The sequence below is a fragment of the Geotrypetes seraphini genome, chromosome 6 (assembly GCF_902459505.1).
Source record: "Geotrypetes seraphini chromosome 6, aGeoSer1.1, whole genome shotgun sequence".
In the NCBI taxonomy this organism is placed as follows: Eukaryota; Metazoa; Chordata; class Amphibia; order Gymnophiona; family Dermophiidae; genus Geotrypetes; species Geotrypetes seraphini.
This window is the reverse complement of record NC_047089.1, coordinates 177,108,132-177,132,799: the sequence shown is the minus strand read 5'-3', so window position 1 is coordinate 177,132,799 and position 24,668 is coordinate 177,108,132. Positions and strand designations below refer to the sequence as shown.

General features: G+C 41.4%; 1 protein-coding gene across 4 annotated transcripts in view; it reads right to left on the bottom strand.

The window, feature by feature from the left end:
• Positions 1-24,668, bottom strand: part of NLGN4X (neuroligin 4 X-linked) — a 423,295-nt gene that overhangs the window by 30,366 nt on the left and 368,261 nt on the right. For all 4 annotated transcript variants that reach the window (XM_033949828.1, XM_033949831.1, XM_033949830.1 and 1 more), the window contains one exon: positions 21,716-22,505. In XM_033949828.1, coding sequence (XP_033805719.1) covers positions 21,716-22,505 — 790 coding nt within the window. The remainder of the gene's footprint in view (positions 1-21,715; positions 22,506-24,668) is intronic.

Here is a 24,668-nt window from a genome sequence, read left to right as displayed (position 1 = left end):
ACTGAGCACTAAACACTATTGCAGGGGTAGGGAACTCCGATCCTCGAGAGCCATATTCCAGTCGGGTTTTCAGGATTTCCCCAATGAATATGCATTGAAAGCAGTGCATGCAAATAGATCTCATGCAGATTCATTGGGGAAATCCTGAAAACCCGACTAGAATACGGCTCTCGAGGACCAGAGTTCCCTACCTCTGCACTATTGTATAAATGATGCTCTGAGTTGGGCATCATTTATAGAATAGTGCCTTGTGCTAGGGGCTGCACCTAACTTTTAGATGTGAGGATTTACATCAGCTAAAACCTGGTATAAATCTCTATGCCTAAACTAGACGTGGATCAGGCATATTTTGTAACAGTGTACACAAATTCTTGAAAAATCCATGACCCGCACATGCCTCTTTTCAAATCCATGCACAAGAATTTACAAATACATCTTTATGGAATGGCACAAACACATCAATAATCAATTAGCATGGAGAATTGATTATTAGTGCCCAATTATTGGCACTAACTAATTCATTACTTAATCAAACTGGGTGCACAAATTGGGCTTGCATCCAAATTTGAACACACAATTTTGTGTGCCAGACATAGAATCCAGGGGAGAATATCAAGAATTAACAGCACAGTGGTCTCTGTGTCACAATGGGATATAAATCCATACTGAACTTGATCCAATATGTCCCTACTTCCAACAACTTAGGCCCCCTTTTATGAAGCTGCATTAGGCTTTTTTTTTTTTTTTTTTTTCGCTGGCTGAGGCAGTATTAGCTCCAATACTCATAGGAATTCTATGAGCATCAGAGTTTTACCACTGTGGCTGGTGATAAAAAATTCTAACGCAACTTCATAGGGGGGGGAGGGCTAATTGGACATAGGCAACATTTTTAAGAAACTTCCTTGAAAAAAGGTAAATTTGGGACTGACCTATTTATTCTAATTCTGATGCTATCAGAGATATTTATTTAAAACATTTAGCAGACTGAACATCTCCTTGGATCATTTGCTAGGCTGGGCCCACCTCCAATGATGCAACTTTCTCTGGAGGCGGGCCCAGCCTAGCAAAGGCCCTAAGGCTGCCTGAAGGAAACGCTAAGCTAATGCTACTGACTGCTGTGCCATGGAAGTAAAACCAAAGAGCTGCTGCTAGTCGGGAGGGAGCAAGTGGGAATAGATGTAGTTAGACATAGGGGCAGTGGTCATCACCAATTAGCTGGGGGCTTGGGAGAAGAAAACAAAATTGCTTGGGTCACAAAGAGCAGTGTGGGTTTGAACCCAGAACCTCAGAGTGTTGAAGCTGTAACTTCACTGTGCCACCCTCCCTTGCAAGTGTGCTTGGGTCTCTATACAGCTATTTGGAAATGAAAAATGACAGAGGGGTAAAAGGCACATGCAAATGTAAATATGTACTATATATGCATTGCACATGTATAGAGCATACTGTTTACACGCTTGGCATTTTAAAAATAGCTGTACCTTCACATGCAAGTCTTTGTTCTACTAGTCTGTTTCTTAGCAACACAGCAGCAGCTGAGAGTGTTTCAGAAGAACAGCTAACAATATCAGCCTCATTGTCTGGGTCTTTAGGAGTTTCTCTCTCAGGCACAGGTGCACCATGCCGTGTAGCAATATTATGTAGCATGCAGCATACAGTGAAGATCTGGCATATTTTCTCAAAACTATACTGTACATTAACTTCCCTATAGTTCTGTCAAAGCTCCTGGATGCAGGCTCAGTGACAACCCCAATCTTTTCTGAACCTTACTATATATACTGCCCCTCCTGAAGTATTAAAGGGTGTCTAAAAGGTGCCAGCCCCCAAGTATGGAGGGGGGTAGCTAAACTCACTATAGGGGCCTTACTCTAAAAATAACATCTTTAAGATATGTCAGAGGCCCTGTTGGAACATAAGTACAGTCTATGATTCCCAGAACTGATGAAAGGTTTGCTGCCTCATAAAAATCCCTCATTTATTTGTAACATAGACAAAATCACATAACTTATCCAGACTGCCCTCTATACCATTTAGAAAGCTCTATTATCCTTCATTCTCCCTTAGAGATTTTCTGTGCTAGTCCCAGGTGTTACTGAATTCTGATACCATTTTCATTTTTACCACCTCTGTGCTTTTCATGAAGAAATATTTCCTTAGATTACTCCTGAATCAATCCCATTTCATCTTCAGCCTATACACACTCAGATTGAAAGAGACCTATCTCCTGTGCACTTATGCCACAGAGTCATATACATGTCTCTATCACCCCATCTTTCAATTTTCTCCTGAAGTATACATAGTCTGGGATATTGTAAGTTGGCACCAATACCAGTACTCAAACTGGATATTTAATAACAGGCCATTTCCAGCAACCAGCATTTAATATCTAGGGTATTTTTGGCCAGTTCTTTTACGAAGCCACATTAAGCTTTTTTTATCACCGGCCATGGTGGTATTAGCTCCAATGCTCATAGAATTCTTATGAACGTCAGAGCTAATACCGCTGTGGCCGGCAATAAAAAAAAATCTAATGCGGCTTCGTAAAAAGGGGGGGGGGGGGGGAAGGGCTGTTAACCAGCTAAATGAATATTCAGCCCTGGCCAGTTAACAGTGGCCAAAGATAGGACTGCTATTTATTCAGTCCAATTTGGCTGCTAAACTTAGTCAGTCAGTGCTGAATATTCACCGCTAGCAAGCTAAGTGATGCGGCATAACTGGTTAGTGGTTAGTTGCTGAATATTGGTGACTAGCTGGCTAAATTCTATTTCACTGCCCAGAAGCTGTTCCTGGCTGGTTAAATAGAGCTGAATACCAGGGGATTGAGATCTTTAAGTCTATCCCCATGTGCTGTATTTTGAAGACCACATTAGTGCCCGCTCTCTGGACTGACTCCAATCTGTTTATATGTTTTGAAGGTGCAGTTTTTTTATAATTGTACAGTGAAATGGTATGGTGGCCATCTTAGTCCAGTCTTCAAGGTAATATGTAGAAATAAAATAAAAACATAAAGGAAAAAAAAATAATACCTTTTTTATTGGACTAACAATGTTGTTTATGATTAGCTTTCGAAAGTAACCCCTTCTTCCTCAGATCAGAAATATGCAAATGTTGGCAAAATCGGTATACTGTATATACAGTAAGAGAAACATGAAAATACTTTAACTGAGGTCTCAACAGGACTTAAGATGTATTATAACCTCTATTTTCCTGCTGGTCATTCCTCTCATTATGCACCCATGTATCCTTCTGGATTTTTTTTTCATCTTCTCTACCTATTTGGCCATTTTGAGATCATCACGTATCAGGGAAAGGGGGCAATGGAAGGTTAAGTGCCCAGAGTCCCCTGGTTCTCTGGACACTGTATTAACAATTAGGCTACTCCTCCACTCCATTCCACAATTTGATTGGTTGACCAGAGAGTTTGATCGAGACATTATTCAGACCATGGAAGGCAGCCTGGCTAAGTCCAACAGTTAGCAGTGAGTACAGATATTCAATACCAATATGATCATCCCCAAATTATTCTCTCTTTTTTTTAATTTAAATGAACAGAAATACTTCACATTCTATATTGTATTACTCATTGGGTTGTTGCAGTTCAATCACATGACCATGAATTTTTTTTAACATTAAATCTTAACTTCCAAATTTTCTTCAAACCTTCACTACATTCCTCTTCATGTTACCAACCCATCCAGGATTACACTCTATTGTAGATTTTGGCATTATTCACAAAGATACAAAACTTATCAAATAGCCCTTCCACAATATCACTTACAAATATGTTAAAAATAACCAATCTCTTTCCATGTATTACTATTCTTTGACATCTTCCACTCAGCCAGTTTCTATCCCAGCCAGTTGTAGGACCCATAATGGGGATAACTAGCTTATGTATAAGTCACCTATGCAGAACCATGGCCAAAGCTATGTTGAAATCTAAGGCCCTCTTTTACTAAGGTGAGCTAAGTGTTTTAGCATGCGCTAAATCAACGCATGTGCTAACTGCTAATGCGTCCATAGGATAACATGCACGCATTAGCGTTTAGCGCTTGATTAGTGTGCACTAAAAAGCATAGTGCACCTTAGTAAAAGAGGGGGTAAGTATATGCCACCGCTGGACCCCCCCCCCCCTTGATATTTAAAACTAAAAATGGGCTTTGACTGGTTAAATACTGGCAAACCATGAATATTCAGCTCAAGGTAACCAGTTATTTCTTCTGATTATTTGCACTTAGCAGCTAAACGTTAACTAGCTATATTGCACAATAACCAACAATATTCAGAGTTGGCTGGCTAAGTTTAAAGGCCAAATTAGGTTACAAAAATAGCAGGCCTACCTTTGGTCGTTATTATCTTAATTGGCCAGCATTGAATATCGACTTAACTGGTTAAGTTAATGTTGGCCAAAATAAACACAAAACAGTATTCAATGATGGTCAATGGAAATCTTACAAATGGATCTGAAAAGGGGGTGCAGCCATGACAGGGGCATGGGCGAATTAGGGGCAGTCTTGGAATTTGGGTGCAGTTTTATAGAATAAGGGAGATCTAATTGAGGTGGGAAAATTTATACCAGGTTTTATTTGATGTAAATCCTTGCACCCACAATTGGGTGTGGATCCCACAATTGGGTGTGGATCCCACTGCTATTCATAAATGATGCCCAACTCTGTTCTAACTTATCAGCACTGGTTTTTGGGTGCCATATACAGAACTGATCCCCAAATTCTAAAATGCTTATATATAAGCACAACAGGAGAGGCAAGGGAAGAGTCCAATCAGCCAAGCGTTTTTTCCTGAGCAATTCTGCCCAAACGGATACAAACTAGAGCTAGTTTGCAGAGAAAACAGAAGAGGTGGAGGTCTAGCAATCATTGTAAAAAACAACCTCAACATTAAAGTCCTAACCAAGCACTCCACCCCTCACCTAGACCTTCTAGCCTGCCAACTCTCTGACAACTCTCTCACAGGAACTCTCAACTGCCTTCTATGCTATGTCACACCAGGAAAATGGAACACCTCCAAACAAGAACTTGAAGAATTTATCTTCCAGAATTCCCTATCTTCCACACATAACCTGATCCTAGGAGACATTAATCTCCACCTAGAAGACCTCCAAACAAGTAGCAGATATTCTTTCATTCCTCAACACCCTATCTTATCAGATACTCAATCCTGAACCCACACATGAAAAGGGCCATCAACTTGATATTGCCGCTTACACATCTCCCAACCTGAACACACATAACATCCACATCACCAACGGCTCTTGGCAGCCTACCTTATGGTCCGACCACTACAAGTACACCTTCACCATCAACTGGGAGCATAATAACATCAAACCTATTCCAAGCATAACTAGCTTCAAGTCCAGACAGAAAATCGAACCTACCACCTTCTGGGACACAGTAGACCCAGGAATAGATTTAAACAACCCCAAGGAATTCATAAACACATGGCGTTCCATTAGTGAATCCACTTTGAACAAACTAGCACCACTAAAAACAAAGAACAAAATATGCAGACCATCAGACAAATGGTTTGACGCCAAACTCCTACACCTAAAAAGGCAATGCAGACAACTAGAAAGGACATGGAAAAAACAGAAACAAGACCACAATAAAACAGAATGGAGATCCCAAATCAAACAATACAAAATCAAACTGAAGGAAAAAAGAAAAGACTACTACTCCAAACTCATTGGCACCGAAAAACCAGACACCAAAAAACTTTTCGGCATTGTAAAAATCCTCACAGATACCAAACCCTTCCTCGCCACTCAAGGAACCCAGACTCCAACAGCTTCACAACTATCGGACCACTTAAAAAATAAAATCATCACAATCAGAGCCACATTCAACAACTCACAAAATATCATAGAAGAGATACTAATAAAACCCACAATAGACGAAGCCATCTCAGCAGATAGGACCTGGACCAACTTCCCAACGACACAATGGTCAGACCTGGACCGGCTGTACAAAAAATACAACAAATCCTCCTGTGATTTGAACAACTGTCCTCCTTACCTTCTAGCTACAGCATCCACTAAATTCATAGCTTGTCTCACGCTATGGTTGCAAACCACCCTCAGGGAAGGTCAGCTCCCTCTGGAACTTGGCAAAATCAAAATCACCCCCATACTAAAAGTCCCCAAAGGCCCAATAGACAACCCAACAAATTATAGACCAATCGCTTCTATCCCACTATACATCAAACTCACAGAGGGTCTAGTAGCACAATATCTATCCAATTACCTAGAAGACCACCACATTCTGCATCCAACTCAATCTGGTTTCAGAGCTAATCACAGCACAGAAACACTACTGGTATCTTTACTAGACATAGCCCGACAGCACCTCAGCAAAGGAAACAAGTTACTAATCATCCAACTCGATCTCTCAGCAGCATTTGACTTAGTGGACCATCCCATACTACTCCAGATACTAGATGCCATAGGAATATCAGGTAAAGTTCACAACTGGTTCCAAGGATTCCTTCAAACAAGATCATACAGAGTTAAGTCAAAAGATCTTTTATCCGACCCTTGGACAAACCCCTGCGGAGTACCACAAGGATCCCCTCTATCGCCCATACTATTTAATCTCTTCATAGCTTCCTTAGGCACTGCCCTAGACGCCCTAAATATAACTTCTTTCAGCTACGCAGATGACATAACCATTATCCTCCCCTTTGACATCCAAGGTCCCATCTCCAATGGACGCCTGAAAACAACACTGGAAACTGTGGAAAAATGGATGATGAACCATAAGCTGAAACTGAATGCAGAGAAAACCAAATTCCTACTACTAGAGAAGGAAAAAAAAACATCACTAACAGAACTGGAAGTAAACGCAATCAAATATCCTATACAGAGCACTCTCAAAATTCTGGGAATACAATTAGACAGACGCTGCACAATGCAGACACAAATACACAAAATCATACAAAAAGCATTCTTCACCATGCGAAACCTAAGAAAAATAAGAAAATTCTTTACCAAAGAACACTATAAGATCATTGTACAATCCCTCACACTCAGTACCTTAGATTACTGCAACAGCCTCTACCTACCATGCCCAAACAACATGATAAAACAACTACAAACCGTTCAGAACACAGCCATCAGACTCATCTACTGTCTCAGCAAATTTGGCCACATCACCCCCACCTATGTAGACTCTCACTGGCTTCCGATAAAAGCAAGAACTCAATTCAAGTTCTATTGTCTACTATTTAAAGTAACCCATGGTACTGCCCCCTGCTACCTAAACAACCGCCTATACCGCTACCACTCACCCAGAGCAAGGAGAACTCAAAACCTATTCACCTTCCCCCCTCATAATGGTACCCGACGAAAGAAACTATACGACAGCCTTCTAGCGACACAGGCAGCGAAAATTGACCCCACCATCACCAAACTGATGATCAAAACAACAGACATCAAAGTGTTTCGAAAAGAAATCAAAACATTTCTATTCAAAAAACATGTCCCCACTAACTAATCTCCTCTCCTTCGCACAAGCTCTCCCTCTCGTGAATAACACATCAGTCAACTCCTAGAACCTCATCTTCCAAAATTATTCTTTCATTGTTTGGTAATCTTTCTTCTGTAACCCATATATACTGATATTCTCCACTGTATCCTGTTATCACTTGATTCTCTGCTATGTAATTCTTTTGGAAAAATCCAGATATCTTATAATTTATAATCCTCTACCAGACCATGTAAAGTACATGAATCACTGTTATGTAATTCTCTCGGTAATCATTGTTATGTAATTCTCTCGGTAATGTCCAGATCTCTTCTAATTTGTAATCCGCCTAGAACCACAAGGCACAGGTGGAATAGAAATCACTAATGTAATGTAATGTAAGCAATGAATGTCACTTTTAGAGTATAGAATACAAATTTCAGCGCCAGTTTAGTGTCCCCTGAGAAAGGAGTCGTTTTGGATGCCAAAACTAGGATCCTTGTTGGAACGTATTTTTTTTTTTTTTTTACTAAAGATAGTTTTCCCTCCCTTGCCTCTCCTGCTGTACTGTTTGTAGTTTTTAGGTAAGTTGTTTCTTCTTTCTTCTTGCTATATATAAGCACAACCAGTAGGGGAAAAAAAGGCATTAATATGTCATTTGTGACTTTTCTTCTGGAATATTTTGTTCAGTACCTTTATAAACACATAAAAGCATAAATGGTCCAGAGAAGGGCTATCCTTGGTGTATAGTGCGGACAGCACCAATCCTTATAGAGTCCTGCACTGGTAGTTCCTAGATTCAAATTGGCTACATTGGCACCCTGGCAGTAGTCTCATGTTTTTATTCCACTATTTATCATCTAAATCAGGGGTGCCCAATGCGTCGATCGCGATCGACCGGTAGCTCAGGAAGGCAACGTGAGTCGATCGCAGAGCCCATCCCGGGCTCTGTGATAGACTCGTGTTGCCGTCCCGATCTACCGGGCCTATCAGCCTTCCTCTCCCCGACGTCAAAGACGCCGACGCTGGGCATTAGGCTGTTTTTGTCATTTCGGGGGGGGGGGGGCGTGGTGGCGTGGCGGCGGCAGCAGCAACAACAGCCTGAAAAAGAAATCATCCTGGCCCGGGTCGGTGTCATACTCCGAAACTTCTACCTCTTCCAGCAGCCCTCTCCCTTCTACCTGCTTCCGGCCACACCCCCTGCTCCACGGCTCTCTTCGGCAACTGAGCAGCAGCGATCGACACAAGCTTCTGACATCGGGGCCTACCCTCTGCGAGTCCCGCTTGTTTCAACTTCCTTTTTCCACAAAGGCAGGACTCGTAGAGGGAAGGCCTCGATGTCGGCAGCTTGTCTTGATCACCGCTGCTGACGAGTTGCTGAAGAGAGCCGCAGAGCAGGGGGTGTTGCCGGGTGCAGGTAGAAGGGAGAGGGCCAGATGCAGGACTCATGGGTGAGGGAGGGGAAGAGAGAGAGAGAAAGAGAGAGGGGAGGGAAACAAAAGGAAATATTTCATACTGGGCTGGGCCGGAGTGGAGGGAGGATGGAAAGATTCTGGCTACAGGGTGCAGTAACAAAGGAAAAGGGGGGAAAGCTGAAAATGGAGATAGTGACACAAAGGGTAAGCAGGACCTACTGAATAAGGATAGAGATACAGAGGGGACATGAAGAGGAGGTGAAATAGAGACATAGAAGTAATGCTGAAAAAGTGTGTGTGTGTGTGTGGGGGAGATAAAGACATTGAAAGGGCAAATGGTGAACATGGGGTAAACTGAATATAATAGAGGTACAATCGTATTCAATAGAGAAAAAAATATATATTTTTGTAAACGTATTGTAAATAATAATAGCAGCAGGGATTCATTCACACCACAATGACAAAAAAGAACAGTTGACAAAATCATAAAAAAACGGAGAAAAAATAAACCTCAATTGTGGGTTGCCGGGACTACACAAGTGCCCAAAGCCCCCCACATCATCACGGGTTTATAAAAAAACTCCGTACAAATATAAATCACTTTCATACTTTGAAGTATAATCTCAAAGGATTTTCAAAAGATAAATATCAAAAGTTTCAAAATCTTTAGTGATTTAAATGACAACGTCCAAAAATGTCTTATAAACAAGTGATTAAGTCCCAAACTCACTATACTGTGGCAATCAGCTCAGCTGTAAGCAATTCAAAATGGTTAAGTAGCGTAGCTGTAAAACCCGAGTATCAAAATCTCTAAGAAAATCTATCACTCATCTGAAGGTGAAATCATTCTTCGTCCCGACAGAAAAGACTTTCTGTTTCGCTTGAAAACAGGCTACTTCAGGGGATCCATATTCAATAGGTTACTTCCACGCTTCTCAGCAACATATCGGAAGGCTGGCTTCTCTCAAAATGGACCTGGGACTGCGAGACGTGCCCGACTCGTTCAAAAAGCAGGAAGGAGCCGGGCGTCATGACATCATCACAAAAACGTGATATGTAATAGGCTAAACACCAGAACAGAAAACGTTACACAAAATCAAGTGAATCCGGATGAAAAACAAACTGCATTCTCACAAAAAAGGTTGCCATTCATACGCGGAGTTTAAACCTCGCGGTTCTATGGTATGTAAACGATTTATCCATTGTTGTTCTTTCTGCCATAACAACTTTCTTATGTCTCCTCTTCTTAAAGATGGAACAACTTTCTCAATAACCCAACATTTCAGATTTTCGAATTTATGTTCAAAGTCTAAACAATGAGCCACTATCGGAGCTGTAATTTTACGTGTGTTCAAGCAGCTTTTATGCTCTGTTAGCCTTATAGTCAAGCTACGTGATGTTTGGCCCACATAAAACAATTCACAGGGGCATTGTATTACATACACGAAGTTAGCTGTTTGACAAGTAGAAGTGTGTCTTAAGACATGGGGTAAAGACAAGGACAGAGACAAATGAAGATTCTGAAAAAGTGGTAAGATAAGAATATAGTGAGATGGACACAAAGAAGGGGGATGCTGGAAAATAGGTGGAATGGCAATTCTGACAGACACAGAAGGGAAATGCTGGATCAAGGAGAGATGGGGCTCAGGCTGGATGGAATGAGGAGAAATGCCTTGTTGGCCCGGAACTTCCTCTCCTACATCAGAATTGATGTCAGGGAGCGGAATGCTGGTCAGCGCGACGCTTCTGCAGGGAAAGTTTGGGGCGGCGGTGACTTGGGGGCTGTTCCCCGATGGCGGTGGCAGCAAACCGAGTGGCTTGGGGAAGGGCACGGAGAAAGAAAGAAAGGGGGCAGACAGGGAGACAGAAAGAAGGGGGAACAGGGAGACAGAAAGAAAAAGTTGGGGGAGAGAATGAGGTCTGGAGGAGAGGAAACATACAGGAGGCTGAAAGAAAGGAAGAAAGATTGGATGCACAGTCAGAAGAAGAAAGTGCAACCAGAGACTCATGAAATCACCAAACAGCAAAGGTAGGAAAAATGATTTTATTTTCAATTTAGTGATCAAAATGTGTCGGTTTTGAGAATTTATATCTGCTGTCTATATTTTGCACTATGGCTCCCTTTTACTAAACCGCAATAGCGTTTTTTAGCGCAGGGAGCCTATGAGCATTGAGAGCAGCACGAGGCATTCAGCGTAACTCCCTGTGCTAAAACCTACTATTGTAGTTTAGTAAAAAGGGAGGGGGTGTATTTGTCAATTTTTGTATTTTGTTACTGAGGTGACATTGCATAGAGTCATCTGCCGTGACCTCTTTGAAAAAACCCGGAATATGAATAATTAACATTTTCTCTGCCTTTTAGTGTGCTTTGTGTTTTTTTTTTTAAATTTTATTGTTGGTAGATCATTTTGACTTAGTCATTATAAAAGTAGCTCGCAAGCCCATAAAGTGTGGGCACCCCTGATCTAAATGAATTTATTATAGGACTAAGCTGCAGTTCTGTAAAGTACACATTAGGTAGACAATCATATGCCCGTGCATTCCATACATCCCCATGTGTTCAACACTAGAAAATCTATAGTTTTGCTTTCCTACTCCTAACATAAATGAAAGCAGATAGATAAAGGTATTGTATTTTTCCATATATGTCAAAACTATTAATTGCATTAGATCATTAAATTTATATTTCATTATCATCATAGAAAATATGCATGTGTAATGGTATTTTTTCCTAATCCATGGTGCACATTATATTATCATTATTGTAAAATTCCTCTATTCCTTCTTTCTCTAGCTGGTCATTAAGATTCTGTGAGCGCTGCTAAACTCCTAAATGGTAAAACACTAGGAAGCTGTGTGTGCGATTCTTTTTTTTTTTTTTTTTTTCTCAGACTGCTGCATCCTGCCTACTGCACTGCAGCAAAGCTGCAGTTTGGAGAGCCTAATCCCACCATTAAAGCCATCATCGGGGAGATTTATGGTCTCTCCATGCCATGTGCATCTTTATTTGTAATTCAACATGCACAGCTCAAGGTTAAAGAAAAAAAAAAATCTATGGGTAAAACGACTCTAATTTTTTTATAAATAATGAGAGAGGAATTGTATAAGCTCTGAATAGAAAAGAAAAGCATTTTTTAGCTCTTGGAATCACATGTTTTCAGAGCTTTTTCAGAGCTTCTACATATGATGCTTTGCAAAAAGACTTTTTCAATTAATTACAAGCATCCTTTCTTTTCAGCTTTAGGGATATTTTTACACATTATTGTTTTAATTCTTTGATCATAAAAGAAAGAGAGAGGCTGATGGACCATGAATTGAGCATTGTTCAAACAGGTGCCATGCAACATCCTAACCAAGATGCCATTTCTGCTGAGTTTCTACAGTGCTAACCTACAAAAGCTCTGCTGCTTTAGTTTGCAACCATGTAAATTGCAACTATAAATCACATCAAGTTCTAACCATCTTTTCAGTCTATAGATTCGACCAAGCAAAATAAGATATTGGAGGTATGGAGAGTTTTACTCCACTATTTGTAACGGACCAATAACTTTCATCTTTCCAATCATCTTTTTTGTCCTAACCAGTCAGTGAAGATGAGGCAGACCAGCTGCCAAGGCATATATTTTCAGATGGATTTGTATGGCAATTTCATCAACGTACTTTGCCTTTGGCAAACAGCTACCTATTTCACTCAAAGTTCATTCAACTAGAAGTGTGGCAGCTTCATGGGTAGAGACCAGGGCAGTGCCACCTGAAGAGATCTACTCTCCATACAAGATTCTATAGAGTGGATGCAGCGACTTGGGAAGACGCCGCTTTTGGGTCCTAACACTACTACTACTATTAATTATTTCTATAGTGCTACCAAATATATGCAGCGCTGTACAGAGTCACAAAGGAGACAGTCCCACCCTAGGCATCTGCCACTGCGCTAGTATGTCACCTAGAGTATAGACTCCTATGTTCTTGCAACAGAATGGAAGATTAAGTTCTTACCTGAACAATCTTCTTTCTGTTAAAGGACATAGGAGTCTGTATGACTCGCCCTGTCAGTTTTCAAAGTGCCTACTTCCTGCCTCAGATAAATCTATAGTCTAGAACTGGAGTTTTTTTCCTGTCAGTTGGAAGAACGCGTAATCATATATGGCTAATAAAGTAATATATTGTTGAGTTCCTGAGCTCCATATGTGTTTGTATTAGTTGCCCACAGCAAAGTGGTTTGTTGGTACACCTATATTATTAGTTCATAATAATTATTGTTCATTTTCATGAGTTACAGAGCAGAACAGAAATGTACTGTTTGTTGGGAGGAAGTTCCCCATGCCCCTCCTCTTCTTTCTTCTGTTAAAGTGGATATCGATTGCTTTGGTACAAAATGAAGATAATAATAATAATAACAACTTTATTCTTCTATACCACCATAACCATGAGTTCTAGGCAGTTTACACCAAAAAAGAGCTGGACAATCAGCGAAATACAGTAATGAAGTAAAAAGACATATTTTGTAAAATACAGTTTCAATAATAAAACCATCTTTAAGTAATAAACTTATCGAACAAAGTGGTCTTACTTATAAGATAACATAGCTTGCTGGATACATTTGCCTAGCTAAGATTGCTATCTACCAGCTTGAAACACCAGAATCCTATCTAAGAAGACACTATACTTCACTGGTAAAGGAGAAGGAGCTGAAAGATGGGACTGACATACTTCTGCAAGCAGCTCGTGAGCAGAGGTAGAACAAAAAGATGGTTGGAAAGTCTATATCATTGGTCTGTTCCAAATATTTATTTATTCAATTTTCTATATTGTTCTCCTAGGGCAGGGGTGTCCAATGTCGGTCCTCGAGGGCCGCAATCCAGTCGGGTTTTCAGGATTTCCTCAATGAATATGCATTGAAAGCAGTGCATGCAAATAGATCTCATGCTTATTCATTGGGGAAATCCAGAAAACCCGACTTGACTGCGGCCCTCGAGGACCGACATTGGACACCCCTGTCCTAGGGGCACTCAGAACGGTTTACATGAATTTATTCAAATACTCAAGCATTTTCCCCATTCTGTACTGGTGGGCTCACATTCTATCTAATATACCTGGGGCAATTGGAGGATTGAGTGACTTGCCCAGGGTCACAAGCAGCAGTATGGTTTTCAACCCACAACCTCAAGGTGCTGAGGCTGTAGCTTTAACCACTGCACCATACTCTCTCCTGGATTAAACTCTCTGTATGTCCAGTCTCTGTAATATTTTATCTTGTTTGGCTGAACCTGTAGACTAAAAAGTGGGTAGATGGACTTCTTGGTTGACATGAAAGGCTGAAATAATCTTTGGTAGAAAGGAAGGTACTGGGCGTAGGACAATTCCTGCCTCTGTGATTCTGAGGCAGAATTCTGCATGAGAGTGTCTGCAATTCTGAGACCCTTCTTGCTGAGACTATTGCCACCAGAAACATTGTCTTCACCATGAGATCCAGAAGGGATGCCTCTTTATGGGGCTCAAATATAGTCTTACAAATTCCCTTCAGGATGATGTTAAGATTCCATGTCAGAAATAGAGGCGTAATAGAGGCGTAATATCTGGTTACATCTGGATGAGTTCCAGCAAAACTTTTCCCACTCAGGCTTAGAAGCATGAGAGGCCTGCCACCTGTATTTTGAGAGATGGCACTGCCAGGCCTTTCTCTAGGCCAGCCTGTAGAAATGTAAGAATCACTGTAATTGGAGGCTTGAAAGTCAACACATTATTTTTGGCGTACCAGAGCTGAAAAGCCTTCTAAATAGACATTATGAATGCATCTTTCAATACCTGGGTGCTAAAATATGGAATGATCTTCGAACAGTAATTATTACTATACAGTGGAACCTTGGTTTACGAGCATAATTCGTTCCAGAAGTATGCTCGTAAACCAAATTGCTCGTATATCAAAGCGAGTTTCCTCATAGGAATGAATGGAAACTCACTTTGATTCATTCCACCAATCAACGAAATACAGTAAATGGTGATTTTGAGCCAATCAAGGTCTTCAGCCCCTCCCACTGCATTCCAAGATGCAATGGGAGGGGGAAGCCCCATCATTTGCAGCACATGGCCGTGTAGGCAAGAGGGAATGTGCTTCCCTCCTGCTGTTTGCTCTTCCAAAGGGGGGGGGAGGTTCCAGGGATATGGGAGGGGGCCCAGGAATGTTGAGGGGATATGGAGGGGTGGAGATGTAAGGGGATGTCAGAGGAGGTACTGGATGTGAGGGGAATGTGGGGGATGTCAGAGGGATGTGGGGGATGTCAGGGGGAGGATTGTAGGACTCCGTAACTCAGCTGATCCTGGCAGGAAGAAATCCCCATCAGCTAAGCTGCCAGGAATCCCCGAAACTGGCTCAGGTGATGGGGTTTCCTTCTGCCATGGTCAGACAAGGTAGTTGCTAGGTACAGCTACAATACTTGCTTTTGTATGTTTTTCACGTGGACGTTTTTATTTTTGAAAATGAGCAAAAAAGGTAGATGTCCTAAAGACCAAAACTTATACCTAGCTCATTTTCAAAAATAAAAGAGAGACATTTGGCAGTTTTGAAAATGGACATTTTTCCTGCTGGGTTTGTGGATGTCTTGCACAAAATGTCCAGCCTCAGACTTATTGGCATATTATGCAGTACCACCCAGAGTTTCAAGAACTCCCCCGCTTTGCATTTTCCAAAAATCAAAATTTAAAACAAAGACTGGTACATTCACAACTCATACACTCAGTTGAAGAAGTCTCCACTATTGAGGGTGGGCATACACCGTGCGGACACTGCAAAATGTGCCCTTATAGCGTTCCATTACAGGAGATGAGTATCACCACGAAAAAGAAATCCACCTGCATGGCATCGGATTGTAATACCAAGCAAGTGGTGTACATCATACAATGTCCGTGTGGTCTAAATTATGTCGGCTGTACTATCCGGAGTGTCAAAACCCAGATAGGAGAGTACATCAGTAGAATTAGAACTGGCACACAAGAAGCCCCCCTTGTTCAACACTGGCTTCAACAACAGCATAATATGGTTGACCTGAAATTTTCTATATTGGACTTAGTAGTCCTTACCAGAGGGGGTGATTTATCTAAAGTACTATGGCGCAAGGAACAGCAGTGGATTTTTGAACTAAACACATTGAACCCCCACGGGCTAAATAATGAAATTGAATGGGTTGCGTTCCTGTAACCATGTCCGCCTCTGGGCTTTCATTTTTCATATTTCATTTTTCATTTTTATTCTTCATTCTTCATTCTTCATTTTTCTTTTTCTTTTTTTATTATTTAATTTTCTATATTGTATTCTGTATTTTTACAGTATGTTTACAGTTTTTTCATTTTTCAACTGGCTTTATTTATATCAACAGCTGTTGGCTTGTAACAATAACCTTTTGACGTTTTTGACGTCATCACGTCACGACGGAGGTCACCCTCCTCCTCCCCCTCTCTTCAGTATAAAGTGGGTGCGGTGGGTAGCGGTCCCTGTGGTTTTGAATTTTTGAACTTAGTGAATGGTGTGTTAGTGTTCAGTGTGGTTTTTGATGAAAATTTATTGTTTTTCAGATTTTCTCTTGGAACAGTACTATGACTGCATAGTTGGTCAAAAAGTGATTTTTGGGTCTCCTGAAGCAGACACTCGAAACGGGGCCGCGTCGGGACCCCTGAGAGCCTTAAAGATAAGTGCATTGTAACATCTTTCCAGAGAGATATCTTTTGCATGAGAGATTTTGATTATTTCATTTTTTGAGTCTGCAAGAACCATTCAAAGCTTTTACCAGTGGTCAGAAAGTGAATTCATGTACCAATGCAATGACTGGACGGTAAACGCTTTTCCTAAGAGGAGGCTTCCACCTCCTCTTCAGAGTTTCATCTCTCTGAGCATTTTTAAAGTATCAGCCGCTTTCTCCCCACTGGTAACTATCACCATAATAGTCAGTCTCCTATTTATTATCATAGCCATTTTACTGACTAGGTCTGATATATAAGTCCCTGTATCCCCTCAACGCAGCCTCAGACTTAGGCACACTTTTGATTATGCTCCTCCACATAGTCAGAGGAATGTATAAAAAAGGCCATGAGGAAGTGGGTGACGACACACTGTGAGATAGCTGACTGGTTGAGACCTGCAACAATAGTAGGTACCGACTGGAATCTGTCAGTGGCCCTCCCAAAAAGGCTAAGGTTGAGATGATCTTCAGGTGAACAGACACAGGATCACTTTGTGTATGCAGTAGCACAGAAAAGAATATAGCTTCTTGAAGAAATGGTGGATGGCGGCTTTATGAATGCAGAAACTGATGAGGCAGTTTCATCTGTAAGGTCCAGAAACTGACTCCTGGGCCTATATTTCTTATGATAGAGATCTTTCCTGCTAGCCATCCTCTTCTCCCCATGTGTATCATACATTAGTTTCTGTATTGCCAATCTATCAAGTGTTAACATGTCTCCTGTCTCCCACCACCACCTGTGATAACATATCCTCATTGGCACTTCTTACTTTATATCCTACCACCAGCAGCTCTGGTATGTTCTCACTAGCTTCCCTTTTATTATATCACCAGCATCCCTGATAAACACTCCACCCCCCATCCTCTCTGGCATTCTCCTACCAGCTCCTCTAGTATCCTCCACCAGCATCCTTTGTATCTCTCTCCCAGCATGCTGTGCATCCCACCATCGGCACTTCTTGTAACCTCCCATTAGTTCTCCTTGTGTTCTCCCCATCCATGAAAGGATTCTTCTTACACCTGCAATAATATTAATCTAGCACAAGCTTCACTAATAAGGCACCATCACCACCCCAAGTATCTCGCCACCAGCACCACAATTAGCTTACTAATACAATCTCAGGTGGTCTTTCCCTAACAACAGAATAATCTCACTCTCTGAACCAAAATAGTCTTCCCACCAACCCTGTAATTATCCCAACTACAAAGGTATTCGTCCCTATGCCAGTATTGTCTTTGTACAACACAGTCACTCAATGTCACACGCTACCAGCACTTAGTGACACAGAGACACACACAAAAACACAGACAATTACAGAGCATGGCACAAAAAACAAGTGGGGTTGAGGAGGAGGATCTCAGACACAGAGGGACAGACAGAAATCGGACCAGGTTGGCCTCACATAAGAGGACTAAGGGTGGAAGGGATTATCAGAGGGGTGGCAAGACAGAGGTGGGCAGGGAAAGGCTTGTGTGATCCTAGAGACAGCTGATAAACAATACTAGACAGTGGGGTTTATGGATGTAAAGACCAAGGTGAACAAAGACACCAATCATATGAACACCTCACTCTCAATCTTTAGCAGTCAGCTGTAATGCAATTAGTCCAAAAAAGGCAGATCAAGCTAGCATGTGGACAGCTATTATAGTAGATGTAGATACCGATGATTGCATCTCCTGATCTGCATATCAAAGTGCTATATGTAATTGCTCTTAGATGCCCATAATTCATGCTGCCCAGGCCATGCCCCCAGCATGTTTCTTTCCAGATGTTGCCATTTCCATATCAACACAGGATCAACATTCACAGCTTTTTTTTCTAGAATGGTGCTTTTAACATGAATGACTATATGAACTTGGCTGTTCTGGTACAGCCACACCCATATTGCAATTAAGTTTTCTTAAAATAATCACTTTCATCTAAATTATCTACTGTAGCTTGTTTGGTTTCTTTTAGTAAACAGCTTTAGAATCATGGGCATCTAGTGTGAAATCTCTGAACCGGTTAACTCCTCTCCCATCAATAAGAAAAAGATCAATGTTGAAAAGCAGATTGGCATTTCACATAGAATAGAGGGAGTGATGTTGAACGGGCACAAAAAATAAGCAAAGAATTTGCAGTGCGTTTTGATAGCATTTTCCCCCCAATAACTTTTAAATGTTCAATCATTTAGATTACCCCTTTGACCTTCCAAATTAAGGGCCCCTTTTATCAAGCTGCACTAGAGGTTTTTAGCACTAGCCGACACAATAAATGCTTAGAATTCCTATGAGCATCGGAACACTTACTTTGACAGCCTGCGCTAAAATCCTCTAGCGCAGCTTGATAAAAGGGATGGGGGGGTAAGTAACTTTGTGTTTGATTTAATATCTTCTAAACATAACCAATATTTTATTAATTTTTAAAGGATGTAATATTCAGTCTATGATAGTAAGTGGCTTTTAAGCTGTTTCTAGCAACAGGCTAATCTTACCCTAGATAATCTGTGCCGTAGAATGCGTGGTCTCAGCTTTGAATATCTGGATATGTGCACTGACCAATATTCGGATTGATTCCAGGTTAACTCAGCCTTTTTGCTGTCCCAACTTTATGCACTCACTTAGGCAGTTGGTGGACTTAATATCACTGCTAACTGAGTGCTGGCTCTGCCCCTAGATAACCCCTAACCTAGCTGGTCAGGGAAAGGCCAGTTGGCATAGATATTCAGTGGCACTGTCCTCTCCTGCTCAGTTAAACTCACTTGGATAATGACCGAATAGTGTTTAAAGTCAGTCTGATTTTCAATTAGATTTCAAGGTTCCAATATTCAGCTGTTTTTTGGTAACCTGCATTGAATATTTGGTTTCATTTTTGCCCATGGCAACTTAACCGGTTATGCCGATATTCAGAACTAGCCAGTTAAGTGCTTACTGGTTGAATCTAGGCCTGCTAGGGATCTGATCTATTTTAACTGCTAAACATAGCCAGTTTGGTGCAGAATATCCATGCCTAGCCAGTTATTTTGTATGATATAGCTTCTTAGTGGCTAGTCCCTAACCACAGATATTCAGCAGAAGATAGCCAGTTATCTGCTGGATATCCACGGTTAGACACTAAAATGCTATTAAGTGGCTAGAAACTGTTCCTGGCCAGATAAATAACTTTGAATATCGGCCTGCATACCTTTTCTCAGGGGTTTCAGCTGTGAGGCTCAAACACATTATTTTATTTTAAAAATTCATATTCTGCTTAAAACCTAAATGGATTACAATAAAACATGCATAACTTACCACATCAATAAAACATCAATACATCAAAACATTAAAATACTACAAGACAAGTAGCTGCCAACCTTTCCTAAAAAAAAAACAGAGTTACAGTTCAAGAGAAATCTTTAAGAGAAAACATTAGGGGTTCCTTTTATCAAGCCGCGCTAGCGGGGTTAACACGCGTGACTTTTCATCACACGTTAACCCCCGCGCTGGCTAAAAACTACCACCTGCTCAAGAGAAGGTGGTAGCGGCTAGCGTGGCCGGCGGTTTATCGCACGTTAAACCGCTAGCACAGTTTAATAAAAGGAGCCCTAGGTTTTCAGGATAGCTAATACATATACAAATTGCCTTTATTTACAAATGAACCCATCATGCTTCTTGAATTAGAGCTCCTGTATTCAAATTCATACCATGCAATTGCATTTTGATATCGCAGCATCTGACAGCTTGTTGCGTCAAGGATAGAAATGGAGTCTCGCCACCTGATGAACACATGCAATTTTGTTACCTCTTCCTCCTTTCCTCACAGACCAGTGATTATCATTCAGCTGTCTAAGGATATAGTTCATTATAAAGCAGTAATTCCTTAAATGTTTTACCCTTCTAAATTATATCAAAATAAGGAAAGCAGAAAAATGGGCCAATGATTGGAGACCACTATGAGTATATGATATCATATAAAGAAAATCTGAGGTTCCAATTACAAAAACATTGTTGATTTAGATTTGTGACCCACTGAGTAAAAAGGTACCATTAAGTGGGGTATGTAACTTATTTATTCCGTAATACTGCCACATTTTAGCTTCAGGTACAAACTAATTATGGGCTCCTTTTACAAAGACGCGGTAAAGGTTTCTACCTCAGGTCAGCGAGGTAAATGCTCCGACGCTCGTAGGAATTCAATGAATGTCAGACCAATTATCTCACCAGCCTGCGGTAGAAACCTCTACTACAGCTTTGGAAAAGCCAGCTTATGTCTTTAAAAAAAATGTTTATAAAAAAAAAATGTTTTAAACTCCAAACATCCCATATTTCACTTTAGGTACCTTTTAGGTACTTGCAGCTTGCTACTGACCCTATAGTACATAAAACTTTCATAAATGAAAGTTGCCCACATGTACCCCTCCAAAAGTGTAACCCCACTTTTGGTACCTTTTTGCTCAGAGGGTCCTGTTTATATATGAACATGGGTGCTAGTTCTGTGGGCACAGTGGGTACTTGAACATCCTATTTATCTTTTCCTAATTCAAATATAGACTACCTTTTACAGCTAGATCCCCTAGCCCAGTGACACTACTGTCTCTTTAAACTTTCAGTCACAAGCCCGTACGTATCCACATACAGAACCAACAATAATAATATTGGGAGAAAAAAGGCCTCAGATCAGCTTAATGGGCCAAAAAAAAAAAATGCTTGAACATCCCCCAATATGAAGCAAACTTCTTTAGTGTTTGCTAGAAGAAGTAAATAATGTTGATTCTAGCACCCCCAAATATCTGAAAAACTGGCTCCACTGATATTGCAAGATTGTTTTGGAAGGACTAAGAAATCTCATCTATTCCATTGAACAATTCCTTCTTCTGGGAGTTAACATCCTAAAAAAAACATCCCAAAGAAGAGACTGCACTTACATTAAATTTCTTGTCAAGTTTCTTAGTAAGCTGTGTCTTGATCTATATTAACCTGTGGTAGGAGTGAATAGTATAATACAAATCATGCTATACTGTTTTACTCTTTATATTTTAAAAGGCAAAAATGTTACTTCAGAATAATAATTAAAAAAAAAAAAAAAAGATGGTTAGAAGCATGCAGTAGTGGACTACAAAACAAAGCAACCTACCCAGTTTTGGCAAAGTTTGTCCAGTACGTCATCACTACTGCACTCAGCATGACATCATTCTTGGAGAAGTTGCAGTTGAAGAGCTCAGTGGGGCCAATCATGGGAATGCCAAACACATAAGGGACTTCATCACCGTGTGCTGAGTCCGCCCAGCTTGGCTTCATCTCACTTTGGCAGTGGTGATAAAAAGCATAGAAATATGTTGGTGAACCATACTGGGCGTGCAGGTCAGCAGTAGCAACAGCAGGGGCAACCCACTGGTGGTCAGTAAAAAGTGCCACTAGGGTCTTCCTTCGTGTCTCAGGATTTTCTTTATCTGCCCAATCTGTATACATAAACTTAATGGTTTCCCGGAGTGTGTCTTTTCCCTCAGGGTATCCATACAGATTGTCCACAAAATTGGAGACAGAGAAGTCAAAATCATTTGGAGAAACACCATCTTCATTGTCAACAATGCCATCCACAAACTTTAAGCCTTCCCCTTGATTTACTCCAAGCATTATATCATAGTTAAGGAACTCCCCCTGCTCCATTAGAATCTGAGGGTCATCTGGAATGACATCACCATCAATTACTGGCCCAAAAGCAATGTGGTATGTGGCTGGATTGATGGTCTGTTGAATGAGTTCTTTGTAGTTCTTATCCCGAAGGCATTCAACCAAGTCAATGGTATCCAACATGTCACAACCCACTTTATCTGCCAATATCCGAGTATACTTGGCAGGCTGGTAGTTCACTGCCCAGCTGGACAGTGCTGTTCCACTTTGTATGATTGCTTTCTGAAATAGGCCTGCAGGTGCAAATTGTATAAATGCAAATTAAAATGTTGAACATTATAAAAAAAATAGGTTTTATACAGCAAAGAATACTTACAGTGTACCTAAGTGATTTGAATTTCATCAAATAAGTACATATTATTATTCAGATTAGCAGTCACTTCCACTCAGCTAGGATCACATTAACTTTTCATAATAGCTTTTATGTGGACAGGAGATAAAGCATCTCTTCTCTTTAGCTTTTCTCATATGACCAATTTTTGGGTAACAATCAAAGAAAGAAGTGTGCTATTATCATTATGAAGCATTCTTAATATCTTTCTGTTATCAGCATAGTTTGAATCATTCAAAGCTGTCTTGACTAAAGGAAAGAAGCAAAGATTATTGGAAATTATCTTATCTCCTATGTAAATTATTTTATAGATAAGTTTCTCCTGGGTTTTTGTTTAGATAAATTGTATAAAGTTCAGTCTCTCATAGGCTTATGCCATAGGATTTCCTGCAGATTAAAGGCTTCTTGCCCATGCATGTTTTCTGTGAATAACGATGACCTCCAAGAAAGTGTAAACAGGACTTGAGAAAAAATAAAAATCACCTAAAAGAGACATCTTGCTGATCATGTAAATAGGCTTTATGCACCATTTTATAAGTTAGTGGACTACCCTTTCATTATATCATGAACTCAGAACCTTAGCGAATGTTTACACCAAATGGACTACGTACACAAACAATTTTGTAATTTGTAAAGGGACAAATGGTGCAAAGTGTGGAAAAGAGGCCAACATGCAAATAATTCCACATCAAATGCCAACATTTTGTTTTTATGGAGCATTTTGGAACATTCAGCTATTTTTAAATGTGTTAAATCCCTATTATGAAAAAATAGTACACATTAGTATCTTAAATAATAAAATGCTAGCCGCGCATGCACACTTGCCTCGCGTGTTCCCTGATCCCTTTTCTGTCGGGATGTGGCAAGACAAGTGCGCATGTGCGCCCTTCCCTGCTCTCCACCTCACAATACAGACCGCACCACGCCGCCCCTTCACAACGGCTGCCACAAGCCGCCGAGCGCACCCGAGGGCAGAGGCAGCCCACGCGCACGGTGGACGGAGCGCAAGGACGGCCGCCCGACCGCAAACTGTAAATTGAAACTCCTGCTGCGGCTCTGCCCCCAAGGACAGCAGCCCTTCATTGACTGCCGGTGACCTGTTCAGCTACTCTCTAGAAACCTTCCCGCGGTCCCAACTCCAGCAGCACTGTACACACGCTACTTCAGGGCCTTCTACTGCCCTGATTTACTCTGTCACAGAAGCAGAGCAAATCAGGGCAGTAGAAGGCCCCGAAGCAGCATGTGTACAGTGCTGCAGACGCTGCTGGTGTATCAGGTTTGTAGGGACCGCGGGAAGGGAAGGGGGGGCGGAAAGGGACTAAGGGAGCCAACCAGACCGCGGGAAGGGAAAGGGGGGGGGGTAGGGGAAATGCTGCTGCTGCACAGTAAAGTAGTGTGGGGGGAGGGAAATGGAGAGGGAGGGAATGCAGGTAATATACATTAAAAAAAAAAAAACTTACTCTGTGAAACTTAAGGAGCAATAGAGAAAGATTGAAAGAAAGAAAAAAATAAAAGGAGAGAGAGACACAGAAAAAAAAAAAATCCACATACATCAGCCAAAGAGACAAACACCAAAACAAACACAGGGCAGGGAAGTGCCCCCCACAAAAAAGACTTCAGCCGCTCGCCGCTCAATGGGACCAGGCAGCCAGCCACGCGAGGGAGGGCAACAGAATGAAAAAAAGGTAATGTGCAGGGAGAAGCTGGGCCTGCCTGCGGGGAACACAATAAGGGAAGGGGGGGCCCTTGGAGCAGGCTAGACCGCGGGAATGGAAGGCGGAGGGGCCAAAAGGAGCAGGCCACATCGTGGTAAGAGTAGGGAAGGGGGTGGGGGAAAATGCTGCTACTGCTGCACAGGGACCTGGAGGGGGAGGGAAATGCGAGCAGGAAGAGGTGATGATGGACAGGGGAGAAAAAAAGGAAGGGAGGCTTATTGCTGGACAGGGGGAACAGGAAGAGGTGATGATGGACACGGGGGGTGGGGAATGAAGGGAGGCCTACTGCTGGACAGGGGGAGCAGGAAGAGGTGCTGATGGACAGGGGGGAGGTAAAACAAAGGGAGAAG